This window comes from Carassius carassius, chromosome 37 (assembly GCF_963082965.1).
Source record: "Carassius carassius chromosome 37, fCarCar2.1, whole genome shotgun sequence".
Taxonomy (NCBI): Eukaryota; Metazoa; Chordata; class Actinopteri; order Cypriniformes; family Cyprinidae; genus Carassius; species Carassius carassius.
In genome coordinates, this window is record NC_081791.1 from 21,626,365 (window position 1) to 21,649,661 (window position 23,297).

Sequence of the window (23,297 nt, forward strand, 5' to 3'; positions counted from 1 at the left end):
ACACACATGTGCAAGCAGTGGTGTATATCAGCAGGGGAGATGATAGGGGCCTTATTGATTTCAAGAAAGCAGCCAGACAGCGAGTCGCTCTGACCTGGGGCTGCATAATAATCCAGGTTTGATTATGTGAAATTAGAGAGTGAGAATGTCAAAGTGAGAGTGCGACTGCATGAGGGCTTCTTTTGTTTGTGGAAGACAAAAGACATCAAAATTCTACTCCTGATTTCAGCACAAACCGTGTGTTTGTTGTGTGCGTGCCTTGGTTTATGCCCCTTCTCCTGGCTCTTTGTTTGCCAATCACCCCCTCCACACTTGTGGAAATCTCTAGCGTGTGTGTTTGTGTGTTGCATGCATGTGTATATACAGATGGCAGGTTTGGCTGCACCCCACTGCTCTCTTGGCTGCTCTGCAGGCGAACGCTCAGCATGATTGGCTGGCCGAGGTTTGGGGAGAAGGGGGGAAACACCGTGATGGCTCAGGTGGCCCAGTCTGGTGCCAGTCGTATCATAAACAATCCTCTTCCACTCAGCCGTGAGCTCACTGCGGACCTGCGAAAAAAACAATTTAGCAGAACCGCATGGACGCAACTGATGCCCCATCCTCCGATTCACTCAACAGATCATGAGATGGTGATATGATAGAGACATGTCCCAATTTCTTTCCCTCCTCCAGGACAGCTAAGGAGGAGGTAGATGAGCTCTAGCGAAGGAACCCTAAAACACCACCGCAAGAAATAATGGGCCCTCGCTTTGTAGAAAAACGTGAAAGCAAACACATGCTGTTCCATTCGCCTCATTTAATCCAGCTGCTCTGACAGTACCCTTGTGCGACGCTGTCGAAGAGGAAGTCATGGAAATATTCCGGTAATGAGCCTCGGCTGTCTTTGGGTCTCATTTTGTACATCCAGTCTGCACAGCAAGAGGCCGATGTGGCTCATTTTTATTTGACTGGATGGAATCTGCACCAATCACCTTAAACTTATTTGAGCATCGGGCTTATAGCTAATACGAAACATATTTCTTTATCTTATGGTTTTAGCATACAGTTTGCTTGTATTCGGTGCGTACTGCCTGTCATTCTCTGTGCCTGAACAAACTTCAGAGACAAATCTCATTCAATTATTTTGGTGCTCATCAAAAATGACACTAAATATGCAAGATTTGGCAGAACTACAAAAACTGGTATTTAAAAAGCACCAAATTGTGCTAGACTTGTGCTTAAAAAGAAAAAAGTTTGTAAATGTAAATGGTGAAAACAAGTAAAAAAATGAAAAAGTTACTAACAAAAATACATATTCTAAATAAATAAACAAATAAATAATAATGTATTCATTAATTTTACTTAATTTAAAAAAGCATTATTAATAATAATAATAACAATAATAATAATACATTATATTGACTAAATACATCATAAATACATTAATACTAATATTAATAATAATAATAATAACATCAACAACAATTATTATTATTATTATTGTTGTTGTTGGTGATTTTCTTTATTATTAATAATAATACATTATAAATAAATGAATGAATATTATTTATTAATTTAATTATTATTATTATTTTTATTATTATTATTATTATTAATGCCAGAAATATGGAGGGCCCAGGGTCTTAAACACCATCCCAGGATCTAAAATCATAAATTACTAACCCCTCTAAAGCAGTCTTGTGTCTGGTGCACACCTGCAACGAAAAATAATACTTCATAAGCCTCAAAAATCCTTCCAGGTCTGGGGGCAATCTTCATTCAGTCCTTTATGATATTTCCTTCCAAACATTCATCACTGTCTCTTGCGTGTATCGCCCACCGGTGTGCCTCCTGCTCCCTGTTGAGAGTTCTGTCAGCATTGTGCCAGCGCACCACTCGAGACTGACATCCATCACCTGCTCGGTGGAGGCAACATATGCTTGCTGCATTAGTATTATAAGCGTGATGCTAATGCACGGCGCATCACACATACTAAACAGATATAACTGAAGATAGCATTTCTGTCAATAACCTACACATCTATCTCTGGAATGCAGGTCATGGAGCGTAGATGGGAAACCTGACGATGCAAAACCTGGCCTTATTAAGTGAGTCCGAGAGCATAGGAGTATTATTAACATATTAAAGGCCGTTAACGGAAGGTGTGTGGTGGCATTAGTTCATAAGAAACCAAGCGTATGTCTCCCTCAAGACTAAATGACACTAACACGAAGCGCGCAAGATGCATCCATTAGTTCGGCTAGTGCTGACAGCTCTCTCAAAACGATCTTCATAGGAGGACAGATGCAGGGTCACTAGATTGATTGATTTGCGGTACCCCGAAAAGGCAGAACCTGCCACTACCACTGTGTAACCCAGGAAAACAATCACCTCACGCCTTGCAGGGTGTCTACGGTTGCATCTGAGCCATTAGCAACCCAGACAAAGAGCATATGCAGCTTTGGCAGGGACCACGGTGGTGGGATGGCAGGCGAGGGTGGGCTTCACCCCGGACTTGGCCGGGACTGCCAACTAAACCTGCAGAGGTGCTCGGAGGGAGGGAGCGCTCGATCTACAGGGGGCTTCATTTACAGCCTTCCGCCACAAAACAAGAGAAGGAGTGCTGGACCCACTGCGATATTCGGGAGGGATACATTGACAGGATCTGTCTGGAAGCACGCAGACACAGTGGGAGAGGTACACTCATCTCCATTATGGGCTGGCACAGCCTGAGACTCCACTCAAATTCGGGCAGATGTAATCGATAAAAGAAGGACAGGGGTTTTGTTATTCCGGTATCTGCAAAGCCAAGGCTTTAAAAAGCTTGGACTTGATTAATGAGAAGTATCTCGAAATCACTGCCAGGCACCAGAGCAAGCCAAAAGAGGATGGAAATACAAAGAACCTGTTTTGAAAGAGAGATGGAAATGGTGAAGTCAACAGCTTCTGTAATAGGACAAGTCCATTGTGAATTAGCCAAGATGCTAACAATCATATTATCTTGGTATTCGACAACAAATTTATTATACTCTATAAATATATATGTATAGATGTACTAGACATGCGTTAGCAAAAAAGGGATGCACCAAAAAAAAAAAAAAAAAAAAGATTATAATCTTTATATTGGGTCAGTTTTACTAACAGCTTACGCCAGCGCAAACCGTCTTTTGGCTTTAAAATAGTACTGTCAGGCTTTACTAATTTACAAATTAGTGCTGAAAAGGCGTGGACACAGTTATTTTTGTGCCTGAGATTACTGAAAATGCATTTGTAGGAGTTTCCTTTTCAGATGCAAAATTTATGGGAGGAGAGTATCCATATGAATCACGCAACGAGATTTACTAATGTTTGCGCTTGGCAACTTTTAATTGCATCATTATTTAACGGCCAAAAAAGTGAGTCTTAAACTATTTTGCGAATGAAATCGCTGCACTTGTTGTTGATGGGAGAAGGCACCATAGAGAGAGAGCACGTTGTAGAAGGGAGATGATTTTTTCCACATATATTAATTTATTTGGAATGCCAGAAGAACACATTATCCGAACATATAATTTGCCAAGCCATGTTATTTTTCATTTGCATAGTGTAAAATGTAAACAATGACATTTTGCTCTTAGGTAAATCCCAATACTCAATATGGTGGCTCTAGAAACTGAAGTCCCTCCTTGAAGTTAAAAAGTCCAATGAAGTCAAATAAGTAGGGAAATGTAAAAGTCAGTTTTTAAAGATAGGTGGAAATGTCATAGCAAATAGCTACAATTATCAGTTAGCCAAGCTAACAATCATATTATCTTGATATCCAACAACAGATTTATGTTACTATACTGTTGTGGCACTTGAAATGCATTAGCAAAACAAAGATGCAGACAAATAATGATCATGATATTATCACCTAATGTAACAGCAAGCAGACTTTGCAAACAGGACTAAACTGGTTAGCAAAGAAGCTAACAACAATAGACAACCACAATCTTATCTTCTCTAAGAGATGCTTAGAATGCATTAGCAAAACAAAGAGGAGCATACAGAGACATCTTCTAGAATAGCCATAAGTTGCTATAATTCAAATAAACATTGGCATAATAAACCCTCATAAAACCATACAAAAGTGCATCTAAAAGCATAACTACCCCTAAAAACATCTACTAATGTTTACTGCCTTTAAGTTGCTTGAGAGATTTATAGAAAGATATAGTTGTAGTGTTCCGCCACACCGACAGGGAACGAAGTCATTTTTGCATGTTCTCTCTTTTAGACAGAGAGAGACACACAACACTGCCTTCATCAATTAGACAGCTAGCGCTAATGATAACATGCTAGCAGCATTTCTTGACAGAACTGAGCCTGATTACTTGAACTGGAAGTCACTTCTCAATGAGACTCCTTTTTTTGTTTAATTAGGCTTGTAAATAATTATTGCTATTAAAGCCTGCAATTAGGAGAATGAAGCGGCACTATTAAGGATGTGATGGATGCCATGGAGACCCCTTGGTGTGGTGGGGCGCGCACAAAAGCTAAGACATTATGCATTCATGCGCTGACAGATAGAATGACTGTTGATATGCTAGGACATTTTAATTGCAGATGGTATTATCCTGCCATCTTCACATCTGATGCCTGAGACAACAACACACTCGCTTGAAAGCCACATAAAAGTTCCTGTAAACAATTGTGTAAGTTTCAGTGATTCTGGGAAAAAATAACAAGCTGGTCTCTCATAAAGTTCCTTCAGAGAAATAAAAACAGGCACAAGTGACACATCATGTCCTTCTGGGACATTCATGGTCAAAATTAAGAATTTTAATACATATGGAAGGTCTCTTTCTTGTCTTGCTTTAGTTGCTCTTTCAAGCTCTGGAAACTTGAAAGTGATCGTCATGTTTAGTATAAGTAACTATAATAGCCTCAGATCTGAAGATCTCTAGAACTGAAGACTTGACAAAACCATATGATCAGTTTTGACTCCTTAAAGGGATAGTTCACTCTCAAATTAAATTTTGGTATGTTTTAGCTTACCTCAAGGACATCCAAGATGTAGGTTTCTTTGTTTCCACAGTATTTCCCATTTTGATATTTTTAGGTCAAACCGTTCTTGTCTGTGACTTATACAATGGAGGTCTATGGTCACCACCTCAAAGAGCATGCACAGAGGAGTCCAAATTAAACAATTCCCCATCATAAGTACACACTGATGACCTAAGACACAAAACGAGCGGTTTGTGTAAGAAAACTAACAGTATTTATATAGTTTTTACCTCTTGTACACAACCACATCCAACTGATCTGTGGGCGTGAGTGCTTCCTGATGTGACATGCGCGCACACTCTGGCTTAGTCTGCGCAAGTGCGGAAAGCTCCGGAAGTGATCTCTCTCGCGTGTACATCACTCATTGTTTACACTAACTGTCTATGGTTTACACAGAGATTTCGGAAGTGTTACCTTTCACTGTGAAGATCTAAACATATTTAGACGTACAGGAAATTGCAATGGAAGACGATTTTAATATATCCATAGACAACGTTTAATTTTTTTCACAACCATATTTATTTGAACCAGAATACACAGATCAAGTACTCAGGAGCGATCCGCTGCAGCAACACGTCTTCAAGCCTCAGAGAGACAGAGATCTCTTCAAAATTGGTGGTGTTTTAGTAGCAAGTGTTGTGAGATGCCAACAGAAGTAGAGAGCATATGTTGTCACAACTACAAGACGACGACGAGGACATTGACAGTATCGCATCACACACCTGCCTGACTGAAGATCCTGAGTTTTCTCCGCTGTTGAGAAGCAGCGTTTTGCACGTTGTGTCTAGTTTGCCACGTATAAACTGGAGGCGACATCCAATGCCAGAGGGACCCAATGGCACACTGTCAATAGAGTGAGTAATGTGTTGTATTTTTATTATAATTGCAACGATTATAGGGTGCATTATAAACTATTTTATTAATTACAATTACTGCATTATATTTCAGACAGTGCAGATTGGTGGCGTATCATGTGGTAAACAGTAAACAATGAGTGACGTTCATGCATAGGAGTCAAAACAGTTTTCTTTAATTTCAATCGATCATTGAGGTTGCTCTTTCATAGATCATTTGAACTTTTCCAGCATTCTTTTTGACCTTGTTTTTCACAAAGCAGCAGGGAACGTGTTCAGCCACTCATCACCGTTAATGCTTGTCAAGCCGATTTACGCTATCGACATTTCTCATTGGGTGGTCCGACTCGAGATTGATGCACAACAGAAAGATTGCAAAGTCGAATGTACCCTCTTACCTCTGCCGCTCTCTGCTTATTAGACGTGTTATCCTGCGCCCCCACAGAGCCACCGCTTTCTTAACAAGGCGCCCAATGCCCTAAACAAGCCACGCAAGCAGATCTCAGGTATCCACCACCTCATTTGAGACTATTAAATCAACACCCCACTGAAAGACCCCTAGAGGCCTGTGAGACAGTGACAAGCATTCAGCAGGTACAACCAGTACCGCTAGCGCCAGACCTCGAATAATAACACCCACAGTGACACTGGCTTGTCTCCGTACACTGTACTAAATCTAGCACTAGCCTGACGGGTCAGAGGCCGGCGTAGGGTGCAACCAGGTTGTTTACTAACAAGAACAAAGACCTTTCACCTAAAGAGCACAAATTCACGGCTGAACAACAGGCAGTGACAGTTCACCGTGCAGCGGAGCAAATTTTTTATAGACAGCACAGCTGCCTTTTGGGGCGGAAAGGAGGAGGGATGGAGGGCAAGAGAAAACACCTTCAAGGGGATGCATATTTTAATTAAACACTTGATAGGGGCCGACAACAGTTTTGCTATCAAATAATGAGGTTAGGACTGGCCAATGATTCCTGTGCACCAAACCTGATTGGAGCAAATCCTTGCTTAAGTCAATTAGTGATGAATTAATGCGGGAGAGCAGGATGCATTTTGTGCTCTACCCCAAGGTTTTGTTCTATTCTCAATTGACCTTTAGGTTGATCCTGGCAGTTTGATACACCACGCCAGGTCAGCTGCTGACCCGAAGACCGCAATATACTCAACATTCAAGCTTAAGGCCTTCAGGTGTCCAGAGAGAGTGTGAGATTGGAACCAGTTTTCGTTGAATGAGTCTGCTAAATAGCTTCATCAATAATGCTGGACGCAGGATGTATCGACAGGGGCATTTATCTTGATCTGTCCCTCTGTCAATAGCAAGTGAAGCCATCACGTTGACACTCAAACGTGCACCCTCTCATTGGAATTGATTCACTCTACCTGCATTTTCTCTCATGCGAGCAGTGACCCCTTTAAAAATATGAAATAACAAGCAATATCGTATCAATCAGCCATTGTGCTAGGAAGATAGTGTACTATACAAGCCGTGATAGTTAATCAAGAAGAATGATTGACCAAAGCAAAATGCACATGCTAGCAGCTCATCACTGTTCGTTTAATGGCCTGCAGATGTCAGGCAGTTATAAAGGCCTTTGTGTGGCCTCAACAACCTTTTGTTATCACGTGTCACAGACTAGCATTGTCCAAGTCCTGTCACCATATAAACACAAGGGCTGACTTCACGAAGTGGAAAGTGTAAATCACCTATAAAATATATTTTAGAGAGAGAGAATTTGATTAAAAGTAATTACTATAAATACATATATATAAACAGTGAGATCAGCAATCTTTAGATTTTTACTTAGAGGTGAATGTCTATCATGGCGAAACAACAGTTTGAGTACAATATTAAAATAAATAGATTTTGGTAACAATTAACAATTAACTAACGATAAACAACATTTTTACAGCATGAATTAATCTAGGCTAATCTATCATAATTCACACACATCGATAATTCAAAATGCTTCAATAAAGAGAAAGAAAACTACAAGACAGATAAAACATTTTAAAACCATTAAACAGAAAATACAAAAGAAAATATACATTTTGGAAAATATTAGTTCCGCCAAACCATTAATCGTGATTATTTGCATCCAAAATAAAAGTTTGTATTTACTTAATATATGTGAGTGTACTGTATATATTTATTATGTATATGAATGCACACACATACATGTACATGTTTTGAAAATGTCTACAAGTATATATATTTCAATATTTCTATCTAATTTATAATATATGTAAATAAAATATTTTATGAATAAATACAACATATTTTTCTTAAATATATACATGCATGTGTTTGCATTTATACATACATAATAAATATACACAGTATACACATATATATTATGTAAACACAAACTTTTATTTTGGATGCGATTAATCATTTGCCAACACTGTAAAAATGTACAAGTTTATGATTAATTCAGGTTTCTACATAATACATTGTTTATTTATATAACTTGACATGTTATTATATGTCTACTGTGATGTAAATAGAGATATGTGGAGATATACTTTGGATAAGCTGGACTGCTCCAATTTCTTATGAATACAATGGATCACATTTCTCATTCGTTATGCTTAAAAAAATATTTTCATTCTTCCTCGTCAATTACCATGGCAGCTACAGTTAATCTAAGTCTTTGTGGAGGGCAGCATGACTGACAGTGATTGGTTGATAAAGGGGAGATGGAGGTCGCTGGTCAAGACACTCTTCTTGTTCTCATATTTTAGCAAGAGCAGCTGCACTTTCACAGGGTGACCAGGGCTCATGAAAATGCTAGGGGGCATCTGAAGCCGAGAAAAGGCACTTTTTATTTTCAAATTTGCCTGAACTTTGGGCACAATTCCTCAGTTTAGCTCATTGTTAAGTCAAGCGTGTTGTACAGACTACAGAAAAACAGAATTCCAGGCTCCAGGTCTCTTCCTGTGCATTGTGTATGAATCAAAAGCTGAGTGTGCGCACTTCTGTTAAGTGAATATTAATGCTGCTTTGTTATCATTAATCACATCCTCTGCTCTGCTGATTTCCTGTTAGCCCTTTCTTCATATACACCCCCATCCCCCTAACCATGCTACAGTCACCCAAACACTGACATCCAGACACATGCGCACACATTTACAGAACTCTGCACACACAGAGAAACCAGTGGCTGACGGCCAACTCAATCTGCATGCAGTATGAGGGGCAGTTCAAACAAAACAAAGAAAAACAAAAGACTCCAAAGGCACTGAGTGTAAATCACAGGATAGATATGATTTCTGGGGGGCACTATCTGTATAGACGGGACATTTAAACATTTGCATAAATTAAGCAAAATAAAAAATGTTAATAGGAATGGTTGATAAAATGTTTTTTTTTTCAATTTAATATAAAGTACTATTATATATATATATATATATATATATATATATATATATATATATATATATATATATATATATATATATATATTTGTGTATATACGCACGCTATCAACACCTGGGTAATGACGGAATTAATAATTATATTCCATAAACATATTCCAGCATACAGCATTCGCATTGAACAAGAATGAATGGTTTGTCCAAGTGTTTTTTTTTTTTTTTTTTTTTTTGCCATATGTTAAAATGCTTCAACATAAGTTCACAAAGCTGACACTTCAAAGTTTACTGTTCAAGAATCAGTGTTACTCAGACTGTTATTATAATAAAGATATATAAGGTCAAACATAAAATCAAAAATAAAAATATTAAAAACATATTTTTTAAATGTTTTAAAAAAAATTGTTGATGTAGGATATGAGTTTAGAAACACACTGTAGCTAAAGTCACAAGTCTACCAGTGCTTCATTTGAAATTTCATTATATAATCTGTAAAACTGTTAATTTTATTAAATATATTAAGTGTTTTTAGAGAAGGCTAATCAAATTGATTTATGGCACTTGTCATCTCCTGTAAGCTCTCATGTAAAGCTCTCAGGTGTGTTCTGTCTTTATGTTTGGCTTTGAATACTCCCCCATTCATGATTCTATTGTTCTTACGAAACGAGCCTTTCACACCTCCACCAGGTATGACACATTATCCCCATTATTCTTTTATCATTATTATTTTGTTTTTATTCCGCCATTTTTTAGCCTTGGTTCTGGTATTTCAAGGTTTACCAAGCCACAAAGCTTTAATGTCAGTAAACTTTTAACCCTCTATTATTAAAAGCCTTACTATAAAAATGCAACAAAACATTTTCTTATGCTCTTGCATTATAAATGCATTATGAAAAAGAAATGCACCTGCTATGTAGCAGCATTAGAGCTAATGTTAGCATCAAGCTACATCAGACTATTTATTAAATTATTAGTACACTTTTACTCAAAACTCACTTTAAACCCCGATCAAGTGTTTGTAATAACTTCCTTTTGTGATCACAGGTGGAATTTGGTCGTTTACTGTTGTAAAAATATGCTATTTATAGCCTTTTACATCGCTGCACAAGTTACCATTTCAGATGTACATTTTCTATATTTTTTTTTTTAAAAATGTCCCAAATTTCAAGAAAATCTCATACCAACCATTTACTCTGTCAGCGGCAACACGCACACGGCTCACTAAACACACAGAGACAGCGCTGGGAGCGGATCATTATCATCAGATCGTGTAAATCAGTGGAAAATGAATAGAAATTATGATTCTGTCTGAAGAAATATGAAGTAAACATCAGTAAATATATCCATATATCTCTGTAGATATGCAACTTTGGACTATAAACCATTATTGATGCTGTTTACAATTTACAATAAAATGTAGTTGTTCATAATATAAAATAATACAGTACATTTACTTATTAATTTGTACAGTATGAATTTAATGAGTAATGAATGCATAAATACATACATTTACATCTCAAAAAAGTATTTTAACAATTTAAATTTTAAAAATCACATTTATCTTTAGTACCTTTTTTTTTTGCTTTTCTGCACATTAAGGTGAACCAAGAGGCTCACAAGTATTTGCAAACAGTTTTTTTTTCACTTCAAAGCTAGTGATATACATTCAATAAAATATATATACAATTTTTAAGCTATTGTATACTAATGTATACAATTTTAAAGCTATTGATTTGCATGAATTCAGGCTACATCAAAATATCAATCGTTTAAAAAACACATACTGGACATTAGGGATGTAAATATATCAAAATCTCACAATATGGCGATATGTACTGTACCGTAGTTTATTTAATGTACATGAACAAACATGTGTTGAACAAACATTGTTATATGTAACTATAATGAATATTTCATAGTTTTTTTTTTGCTTTACTCTACAGTAGTGAAATTACAATACTTCTTTCCTAATTTCTACACTAGATCAAGATATTTAGAATTTGGACCACTTTTAAACCTCTAGCTATTAGCAATTCATACTGCTTTTATTTTGACGGAAATGGCAGTAGAGTTTTTATTTTGAAAGAAAACTCCAGCTTTTGAGAAAACATGCTTAAAAAAACGAATCTCACTACAAATCTAGTGACATGCTGTAATCATCTGCCGCGAAAATAAAGCATTAACTGGTGGCTGTTGCATTCCTAAACGCACACTTAACTCACAGCACGTGCAATAAACTAGTTCATTGCTTTAATTTTCTTTGAACGGAGCCATTCTTAATCACGGAAAACACCAGATCATGACAAATGCACAGCAAAAGACTTAATGAAGGGATTAAGACTTATTGTGCTTTCAGTTTTAATTAGTTTGACAGATACTGTGCCAAAGCATAATAGCCCAAAACCCAACTTTATGATAGAATAAGAAGTTTAAATATATTTTAAAATCTACACTTTTTCCTGAAAGACCTATTGTTTCATATCGTCATGTGACCTCGATAATATCTAAACGGTTTTGATATCGCGATACCACGAAATTGATAATATCGCTACATCTCTACTGGACATTGGAATTATCAGTGCTTCAAGATCAATACGCCATTCCTAAATGTCAAACTACATCTTTTTTTTGTTTTGTAAGAGAAATATAACATTCAATAACCATGTCTCTATTTGCGATGGCTCTAATTTTGGTTAAGCTAGCGCCGAACGTGGAGATGATTTCTGTATCGAAAAATCTTCAGCTGGATAATGGATAAGGAGAGTGTTAATTTAGGAGCCTGCTGGAATGGACTGTGGAAGAGAGGAGATAGTCTCTAAACAATCTCCCTCCGGGTGAAAAATCCCATTTCCCTGTGTTTGATAACCACACAGTTCATTTCCTACATTTCCTGAACAAAGGTAGCACAGGCCTAGAATGTCCTTCTGTGCGTGCGTGTGTGCGTGAGTGAGAGATCAGAATGGTAAATACATGCATATGATTCGAGGTACAGTATGTGTGTGCGCCAAAAGAGGCTAAGGCTATGCAAAGACACAGAGCAAATAATCTGGTTCTTCAAGATGGGGAAAAGGGAAGCCATGCATGGATTTTAAATTTCACAGCTGAGCACTTGGGAGAGAAATTGCCAGGGAGGAAATACGGAGGCTCCTTTATTTGGTTGATGATCTCGGTTACGTTACTTTTACGAGCTGGGGTGGGGAGGCGAGAGAAGGGGTCGAGGGGAAGAACAAAGCAGATCTTGGATTCTCAAGTTCAACCTAAACGTTTCTCACTATATGACTGACAGCAGCATATGCATAGAATTGGATTTGGATGTAAAAGTCGACACTTCATTCACAAGCGTTAGTAATACATACGGAAATTTCACGCCACTTTTAATAATTGGTTTGAGATAGACAATGTCAAATCTTGAGCTGGGTTTTTAAGGCTAACTGATGAAATCAAACTACTGTGCAAAGCTTTACATCTCTTTTGGACACCACTGATGACTCGTAACTCATGTTTAGAAAAGAAAAATATTTCAACAGACATGTTCACATCACATTATGTTTTTGAAATGATGCTTTTAGTGCTATGAACAATTGCTATGAACAAGTGATTGACGGTTTTGACCTATGGCATTAGTGGCACTGATAATTAAATGAATAAATGATTAATTGTGAATCGCTCACCAGTAATATGGTGGGAGTTAATAACAATTTTATTGTGCAACTGATTAAACGACCAATCAAAACACTGCCAATCTATTCTCAAGCCCTCTCCAGCCTGATTGAACAATAGCTCCCACATTACTGTGGCATTTTAATCATCAGATCTTTCAATTAAATTTAGAGCAAAATGTGCTATTTATAGATTTATAGTGAATAGAAATAGAAAACAGAAAGTGTTTAACACCACATAAAAAAAATATCTTACCACACCAAAAGTCTTGTTTTGGAGTTTTATGTGTTGATATGCAAAAAGGTGAGTTGAAAAACCTGCAAGGCAATATGTCTTTCCTCCTCACAGTTTGCATAAGGGTTTGGTGTACACGCTTCGATGAGAGCAAGCAGAGTTGGTTACATGTGCTGGATTTGCATATGGCAGCAGGTGTGGCTTTGCTTGTCCCAAGTGCTCAAGCCTCATTTGATTGTGTGAGATCGTACAGATGACACACAAGCGCTGTTCCAAATCTAAGTGAGCTCACACCACAAGTCGGGAATGTTTCACATGCATCATATTTTCTTCAATACTGAACAATATGAATATAATGTACAACGATTTTACCAAATATATCTGTATAGCCTAATATGCATGTAGTTATATTTATATGATATAATAGTTTTATATATAGTTCACTTAATGTATTATCTAAAATAGATTATAATTAGAACTCAAAAAACAACACTATACTACACTGCACAAATATTATACATCCATTCAGATAAAATCTAATTTGAATCTACTGTAAATCTAGTCTAAATAAATATTATATTCTGTCAATAAGTGACTTTTGGTAGTATCAATAATTTTTAGGAATGCACCAAAATGAAATTAGATTTTTACAATTTTGTCTTGCTTTTCACAGAAAAAAAATCAATTACAAAACAACAATTTTGTACTGAAGATTTTAAACATTCTAGCAGACACTATACCAACAAAGCTCAATTTAACCTTAAATAAGTTATATATAATATTTAGTCATCAGACCTTCTTCTTGAACCAGTCATGTATTTTTACTGTACAATTAAAAGCAGCCTTGCTGAGAAGAGAAATCTTTTAAAACATTAGAAAAATTACCGATACTAATTTGAACACTTTTTGTGAATGTTATAATAAATGTATTAGCAGAGCCGTTGTAATGATTATTATCATCTTGCTTTTTATTTTATTTTACAGAACATGTCAAACAATCACAGTTTATTTAATTCAGCATTGCATTTGAGGCGTGGAAATTTCCCCATAATAACAGACCAGTGTGTAAAACTCTCAGACGCATTTTAAAGATTCTATCCAACTAACTTTAAATATTTCACATACTTTTGAAAACCCAACGTTTAGTTGATATCGATAAGCGCTTGTCGTCACATTTGCAAATACTACAGCTTTCTTTTATCATGAGGGGGTTTTGCGGCACATCATCTTTGTTTCCAGGCAGAACATTACGGAACGCGACACAGACGACACAACTTTTATTTTGGTGGAAACGCGCAGGAAATCCTCAGTGCTTCTTTTTGTTGACAACAGCAGATTTATAAATGAGTCTCATTACGAATACATCGTACGTATCACATTGTCACATGCCTTGTAAAAATTTGTAAAAATGTGTGAGCAACTGACAAGTAGCACTGTGAAGATTTTTCTTGTGCTTTGGACTTTGAACCTTGGTTAACAAGCAGATCCACCGCGAGTTCGTGCAGTGTGTTCAGAATACATCCAATACATTAGAAAACAATGTTCTGCAGTTTATTTACTAATTGTTTAAGGCCATTTCGCGAGTATTAGAAAACAACATTCTGCAGTTTATTTACTAATTGTTTAAGGCAATTTCACGATTACACTCATCATACAGTAACCATCAACAATCACCTCTTCCGTTTCTCATCGAAGACATGCAATGCATTCCTAAACAGTCTCTCGCTGTCGCTGCTAGGGCTGGGCAGCACATCGAGTTTGTACGATATTTCAATATTTTCTTTATAAGGGATTCAGTATGAGGCAATACCATTTATATGGATATACAGTAGTTTGATACGAGCGCATCTGAAAATAGCTTCGGAGCAAGTGCATAATCCAGTTTGTTCTTAACATGTGACAAACTTCATATTAAGGTCTTCAAAAACTGGTAAGACATAGTTTATAGTTTCATTCCACAGTAGTTTAAGCGGCTTTGCCCATCATATGCTCAAACAGAAAGGCCTCTGACAGAGACACCGGCTACTCACGCTGTTTAATGCGCTTGAGATGTGCTATCTTCCTGAATGCATAACTTACATTTCACAGGTATATCCTTCATCTGTAAATGTTAGAAAGCCATGGAAATATTAATTTATTTCTGTCAGAAGTGCAAGAGCCTTCTGTTCTGGGATTCTCCGCTAAACTTCAGTGAACGAGCACTGCCTCGCGCATGTGCGCCAAACAGACAGAGCTCAATTAAATAGGAGCGCTATAATTATAATCACACAAGGAAGGCTATTTTTATGATAGCACTGACTGTAAATGAGACTGCAATGAAATAATCAAAATAGCCTGACACAACTCTGTGCTTTTGTTCTCATTCATTTTAATTTCTAGTTTAGTGAATTTAACTTCTGCTTTAAAAGCCTTATCTTAGTTTTTAGATTGTAATGATACAATATTAGAATGAAATGTGATTTTAACCCTTTTTTGCACACAATGTAAAGGCTTAAATGGTTACATTAACTTTATTTGTTTTCATAGTCTTTAATATGTATTGTTTTGTTGGACAACACTGGGCGATAAGTGAAATAAATAGATATTAAATACAGATTTTTTTTTTAATCCAAATACAAAAACGAAAATACCGAGATATATATTGGATATCGCAAATCGGCCACAAAATACAGAGATATGTTTTTTTTGCCCATATTGTCCAGCCCTAGTCGGTGCTTGCGATGACTTTTGCGTCTTTCTCTGACAGTTTTTAAATGCTTTCACACTTCTGACGTGTGCAGCATTATAAAGAGTGCGCGCCTCTCACTCTACACTGGTTGCTGTATCGTGTCATATCACTGTACGGAACAGTTTATTCTGTCTTTTCACTTATTCTTTTGCTAATTTCGATAGATACATGGATGGATGGATGGATGGATATAGAACAACAGAGATACCGATAGATATAAAAACAGAATGAGAGATAGATCAAATTATATAAATGGCCTACAGTATAAGTGTAGCAGTTCAGTCCTTTATGAGGTTCTCTTCTGGATAGGATGCTGTCTATGCAGCTCACAGAGCGTCAGACTCCCACTCGTGTGCCATCAGTTTGGCAGAGAGGTGACAAGAGCTGTTTGCAGTCCGCTGGAATGTAAAACCTAGATGAGTTATTTTTGAAGCGGTCTTTGACACACATTTTGCAAATGTGCATGACATCGCTATGTCTCTATGTCTCTTTCAACGACTCCCTTTTTGTTTCCCTTGCTCGCCGCTCTCTTCCTCTGTCTCTCTAAAGCTGTTATCAGCTGAAACAGCTCTGACCTTTCGTAGCTGTTAGCCTCTGGCTCCCTTCCCCAGCTAAACAGCCAAAGCACTTTATCACAAGACTATGAATTACTACAGAAAGGACACCATCTCACACTGCCTGCGTGATCTAAGACGCTCCTGCTCTGCACTGAACGCTCTTTCTTTCAAGCCCTTCACAGACGTTTGGTAAACACGGCTGACATAACCTGTGTTTTTGACTGCTCTGGTTGTGGACACATCTTGTCTGGAGCTCATTTGGCATTCACACATATAGACTGAGACAATGGGCCCCGAAGTCTAGGAATAAGCGTATGTGTGTATTTGCCTTTATGTCAGTGTAAGGCAATCCGTTTGAAATCTATTTGTGTTGTAGTGAGGGATGGCTATGCATTTGGAATGAGCTGTATTTATGTGAGTCTTTGAGGAAATGCACAATATACGGCATCATAGAAAAGAATTATAGACGGCGAATGGGAAATGAGGTGGCTTGAAGCGTTTGTGGGTAAAAATGGAATGGGTTTGTGCATGTCTCTCTGCATAAAGCAAGATTTCATGCTGGTTGGAGCAAGCTTGAATGCTAAATGCAAATCCATCATGTCTGATGCATGTGAGCATGTATGTAAATTTGTAATCTGTGTATCTCTACCACACATCCATCTGTACAGTACTCTTCACATCAATCGCACACAGATACACTCACTAATGGCAAAATGACCACAGACCTAATAAACCTTGTTATGACAACATAAAACAACATTTGCAACACATTTGAGTTCTATATTACAATATATTTACATATTTCAGAATAGTTAGAGGGAAATAACACAGACTTGATTTTATCCATTACCAGACTGACTGAATCATGCCAAAGTAAAATGTTTTACTTCTATCTAAATGATATAGGTTCAGCCAATGAAATACTAGATTTGTTTAAAAATTAACCTATTTTTAAGTTTTTAGTTGCTGTTTTTTAAGCAAATTTTAAAAAATTATATAAATAATAAATTACTAAATTTCACTATACTGTACATTACAAAGTTGTGATTTCTAAATTCACTTCAACATTTAAACAAAGTTTTTATTTTTACTTTTATTATATATACTTTTATTTTATTTACTTATTTTACAAATTAGTATACATTTTCTGGCCATTTAATGGTTATTGGCCATAACATGAACAAAACTATTGGCTAACAAAATTGTTTTTTGTTTTTCTTTCTTTTGCTAATTTTATTGTTCAGTTACATACTTCAGTTACATAAAATATGATGTTTTTATGTATTATGTCAAATGATTATCATAATAGTATACATCAAACCATATACCATCTGAAACCATCACTGAATGGAACAATCTTTCTGAATGATAGCATGATAGAGATATGAAGGATTGTTTTGTACCTTTAATCTGCTCATTTTGGCTCCTCTTAGTCAGCGAACATACAGACAATATACCACACATCCCCATGGAACTGCAATAACTACCCCTAGTTCAGCCATTTTGGCTCTGTTTTCATCATATTACACCCAATACGTGACCACTCCACCATGACGGCTCTGTTTCCTGCTAGCATAAGAGCTTGTGCTGAAAGGTGAATGGTAATCCTGCTGCTCTGTGAAGTGTGAAGCATGACTACGCCAACTGCCTCCTCAAACAGCGGTGTGCTGGGGTGACGGAGGCCGTGCAGTCTTTAGCACCATCTCTCAGCCCAACAAGTGAACGTCTCACACCTGCATCCTGAATATTAACACTACTCACAGAAAATATGGCGAGCGTTATGAAGAGAAATACCTCCGATAGCAATTGAGTCTGAGTCAGACTGAAAGAGCTTATTGAGCCCAGTGATGCCTCTTAACACGGCCGTTTAATAAGCTGTACTATTGAATTAATCACCTGAAACTCTTAAAACAGGACAAAAGAGGGTGAAGAAATTATGTCTCCTTTTACGACGGAATCAGTCTGATATTCTGTGTGAGAGGGATGAATCTTTTGAGGTTTCAGTCAATACTATTCTCTAAAGACTGATAAATGCAAGTGAAGAGATTTACAGCCATACACATGAACACACACACACACACACACACTTAGCTATCTAAACGTGAACATTCCACAGGCGTAATGGTTTTTATACTGCACAAACTGTATATTCTATTGCCCTACACCTAAACTTAGCCCTACAGAAAACTTTCTGTAATTTTACAATAATAATAATAATAAAAAACTTTGTTTCCTTTATTTTTAAACCAGTTTTACAAACGAGGACATCCCAAAAGGAGGTTTTTGGAGATTTTGTCAGGTTTAGCTCACTTTTGGGTATAAATTTGTGTCCAAAATATGGTTAAGTAGGTACAAACACACACACACACACAAATAAAGCTTCCAAAAAATGGTTTCACAGCCTAATGCCAAATAGCTACAGTGATATTAGAGAATAGGGGTTTTCAAACTTTTTGATGCCAAACACCCCCAAATACGATAATTCCCATTCAAAAATATAAAGGCACCAATAATTTTTCATATATAAAGACCTACTGTATTTACACTGTGTGAAACATACTTAGTGTTACAGTATATTAAACAATATTATAAAAATGACCTTGACATATATTTAAAACAAAACAAAATAAAGGTTTGTCCCTTTGGACAATTATATAGTTTTCCACAACAGTTTTCCGAATCAGAAACAAGTATCCTAAAAGGCTGCATAACTTACCATATTTTACTAGCTTTGCACTGGTTTGCTTTGAAAACAACTTAATTAAGAGAACGAACAAACAAATGAATGAATGAATCAGTTTAAATAGTTTTTGATATTATCCATTAAGCAATTTGTTGAAACAATTCCTAAACATATTTAATAAATAAAATAACATTAACTTCACCACTAAATAAATACAATTATAGAAACATTTTATCTTTTTAAATCCCTGGACACCAGTTTGAAAACTTCTGATCCATTTACTGTAGCTACAAGAACAAGAACATTTGGACCTGTCCCTCAGTTTGTGAAGAAATGCATTTACAGTGAAAGTGCATGGGATAAGTAGAAATGCATAAACAGTATATTCAGTTTTTGTTTGCAGTTTTTGCAAACTGAAGTATGAGTCAAAAATATTGTTTTGTGAGAAATGACAGCATCCCACATATGCTGTCAGAGTTTACCTCATTTAAATCAAACTATTTTTAGCTTAAGTGTATGAGTGAGAAAGAAAGTAAAAAGCAGAGTTTATATCTGTTAATTCATTGTCACCAGGTCTGGGTGACACAAGGGCCTGGGACTCAAGTCACAAAGTTGATAAAATGCTGGGCTCTCTTCTACATCCCTGGTGAGGGTGACAGGATGTGTGCGTACACACAATGTGCTGACTCAACAAGCCCCCTTGTCTTTCTCCTCGTTTTTCTCTCATCTGCCACAACACGTGCCGGCCAGTGGGGCTGACCCAGCGGGCCGCGCGTGTAGCGATATGATGTGAACCTGTCAGCCCGCTGTGCATTAAACCACCGCTCTCATTACCGGCCCTTCCCTCCTACCACACCCGACCCCATCCTGCTGCCCACGCGGCACCCAGAGGGGATATCAAACCTCTAGAACGGATGCTAAAAAAAGCCTGGAGATGTAAGCAACTGGCCTGGTCATCCATCTCTGAACACTATTTTCTCCTTCTTTTCTCTTTTAGAGGTTCTCTCTCTCTATTTTTCTTCATTTCTTTCAATTTATTTCATAGTCTGAAATATGGTTGGGCGGTATGATAGTATATTATTCAGAGCAAGAAGTCTGTCAACTGTAAGAGTTTCTGCTATGCAAAAAAAATATATATATATATATTATTCATTACATTAAACACATTTTGTATTTATAGAAAATGTTATTTATATTACATAAAATACTACAAAAAATAACTGCACTAATTATTATTCAAATAATTATATATTAAGCTATTTAACAAACTCAAAATAAACTATGTTAATGTAACTTGGTGCATTAATAAAGAATTAAACTGGTTTACTTAAGTGATTATTTTCTTATTAATAGTTGCTTTTTTTGTACAACATCTTAAGCTTATCCAATATCACCATTTTGAGACTTTTAGACTCTTTTGCTCCATAATGTGAAGCAGCATTACTGCTTTATTGTGTGAAATATGTTTGGTATGAATTTCCAGTAAAAAAAAGTAAATAAATAATAAAAAAAACTTCAGAAGCTACAACCTATTTTCATCTCAGAAAAAAAGGTGAGATAAAGTTTAAAATAAGAAATAATGTCACACTCTGAGATATATAGCCATATCGTGAGATAAAAACTCAAACTGTCCTAAATTAAGTTCCACTGTGATATATAAAGCTGCAATTGTGAGAAATAGAGTTGCAAAAACAAGAACTTTAGCCACAATTATGAAATTCAAGTCATGAGATTTAAATCCACTATTATAACCAAAATCGCCATTGAGAAATAGTCACAATTACCTTTTTTACTCTGAGGCAAAAAGCGGGTTTTCCATAATACTGTGATGTATAGGGTTCCTGTAATATAAAATGACTCATACTGCCCACCTCTGGTCTGCAATGCGTCCCATGGGAAGTGTTGTGTGTATTGATATTATATGAGCAGGGTCTCTTTCCATCTCTCTCTTTCTCTCTTCATTATGCTGTCGAGATGGAGTGACCTTGTTCTCTCTCCTTCAGCTGTCCCTCCATCACTCTCGCCTTCACTGACACAGCTACTCTACTCTCTTCTCATTGCTCTCTTTCATTAGCGGATGCTGTCACGTTCTCTCCATCCTACAGCTGTTATGGATGGAAGAAAGACGACGGGAGGGGAAAGCATATACATGTATATATTCAGACCTGTCTCTCCGACATGACGTAGATGTAGCTGTTGTCCAGGGAAAAGGCCATGTCTCTGAGAATAGGGCTTCCATCTTTGATGACCGGCAGAGTTTCATACTGGACGCCACCCTGAGGAGGACCGTCAACACGAATCTAAAAGGGAAAGAAAAAAACATTATACGATATATTAAATATAATATTTTATACTCACATGTATATTTTTAAGTAGTATAATACCATAAATTACATAACTTATAAAAAATTATATTAAAATATTTTACTAAAACATGTTCTATATCATATTTAATAAATGTAATTTTACATATGTAATATATAAAATATACTATATAAAATTGTACTATATATATATATATATATATATATATATATATATATTGTATATATCGTATATATATATATATATATATATATATATTGTATATATTGTATATATCATATATATATATATATATATATATATATATAGTTTAATATTTTTATAATATTAAAAAAAAATATTTATATATTAATATTTGTATATTATACTATATAAAAATATTATTAGTTATACAAAATATATTAGCACATTTTCTTACATGAAATAAGTAGGTTTTATTTAATTGATACAATATATTATTTATATTATATTTTAATAATTTACATTATTTTAGATATATATTTTTTTTTACTTTAAACAATGACTAAAGGGGTTTTGATAATAGTCATTACAGGTTTCACATTAAACCGTCTCCACCCACTGTTTTCACCCACCCCAAAAGACAATTAAAAGCCCAGGACACATTGTGGCTGTGTGTGTCTGACTGAGGTCAGTCCTAGGTCATGTGTCTGTCTGGTAGTGCTTAACAACTTAACAATAGAGAACGAGGACGACTGAGGACGACCCTAACAGAGATCCAAAAGAGCAAAGATCATTCAACTAAACCGACCAGAGTTCAAAGGCAAAAACAAATAACAGCTTGTCATTCTCCACAATCTTTCTCAACATAATTCTGGCCCAAAGCACAGGAGGGGAAAAAAAAATCATGTCCATGCCACACTAAAGCTGTTTAAACATTAGTCCACTCCACAGAATGTAAAAAACATCTGTGAACGGCAGACTCCCAATCCACTAAACGGACATTTACAGCGCACTGACGTCCTGCCGTAACGGTAAATGTGTTCATACATAAAACATGTCAGCCAGTCAACAAGACCCGCCTCCTCTTGTTCGGCCGAGCGTGACCCTGATACGACCTGCCGTGCGCACCGCAGGGACCTTATGTCACGGAGAACTGTGGCCAGTCGTCCACAGAGGGCACTTTGAAGAACATACTTCATTTGCAGGCAGGAAGTGGGTCTGGCATGCTGGTTGTTGAGTTAAATGTTGTGTTCACTGGTCCTACAGGGGACTATAAAGCAATCAGACAGTAGGTTCTTTGGATGAAATTGTAAAGGTGATAGAAGCATGCGCAGATATAAAGGCCAAGGATCCCTTGTTGGATAAAGAAATAGAGCAGTGTCCCGATTAGATACTGTATACTTTACAAACTGTGCTACTGCAAAGCCATTATATATACCTACAGAAAGGTAGACAGTCATTAGTAGAAAGGTCATTAGTAGTCATTTATTTAATTATAGATTTTTATTTATTTTTAATTATTTAAATTAATGTTTTTAATAATTCTTTTTCAATATGGGAAGAAAAACAATTATACACACATTTACCTATATATATATATATATATTATATATATATATATATATATATATATATATATATATATATATATATATATAATATGCCATGGGCTGGGCAAGTTAACGCGTTATTATCACATTAAAGCATTAATTGATTAACGCAGAAAATTATTTTATCTCGCGTTCCTCACTGGCTCTGAATACACATACAGACAAATCATGGGTCACAGGAGGGGATGCTCCCGATCAAATTATTTAGGCTAAGCATCAACATTCACAAACCACTGTCCACTGATATTTTTAACAGAAAATAATGCAACGAGCTCATAATCATGACTTATAAGTTGGAAATAGGAA

The 23,297-nt window shown here is 36.3% G+C and overlaps 1 protein-coding gene across 1 annotated transcript in view; it reads right to left on the minus strand.

Annotated features, from left to right (window-relative positions):
• The window catches only part of LOC132118375 (plexin-A2-like), a 190,459-nt gene that overhangs the window by 92,567 nt on the left and 74,595 nt on the right, over positions 1-23,297 (minus strand). Inside the window, exon 4 of the mRNA XM_059528186.1 lies at positions 21,261-21,395. Within this exon, the coding sequence (XP_059384169.1) occupies positions 21,261-21,395 (135 nt within the window). The remainder of the gene's footprint in view (positions 1-21,260; positions 21,396-23,297) is intronic.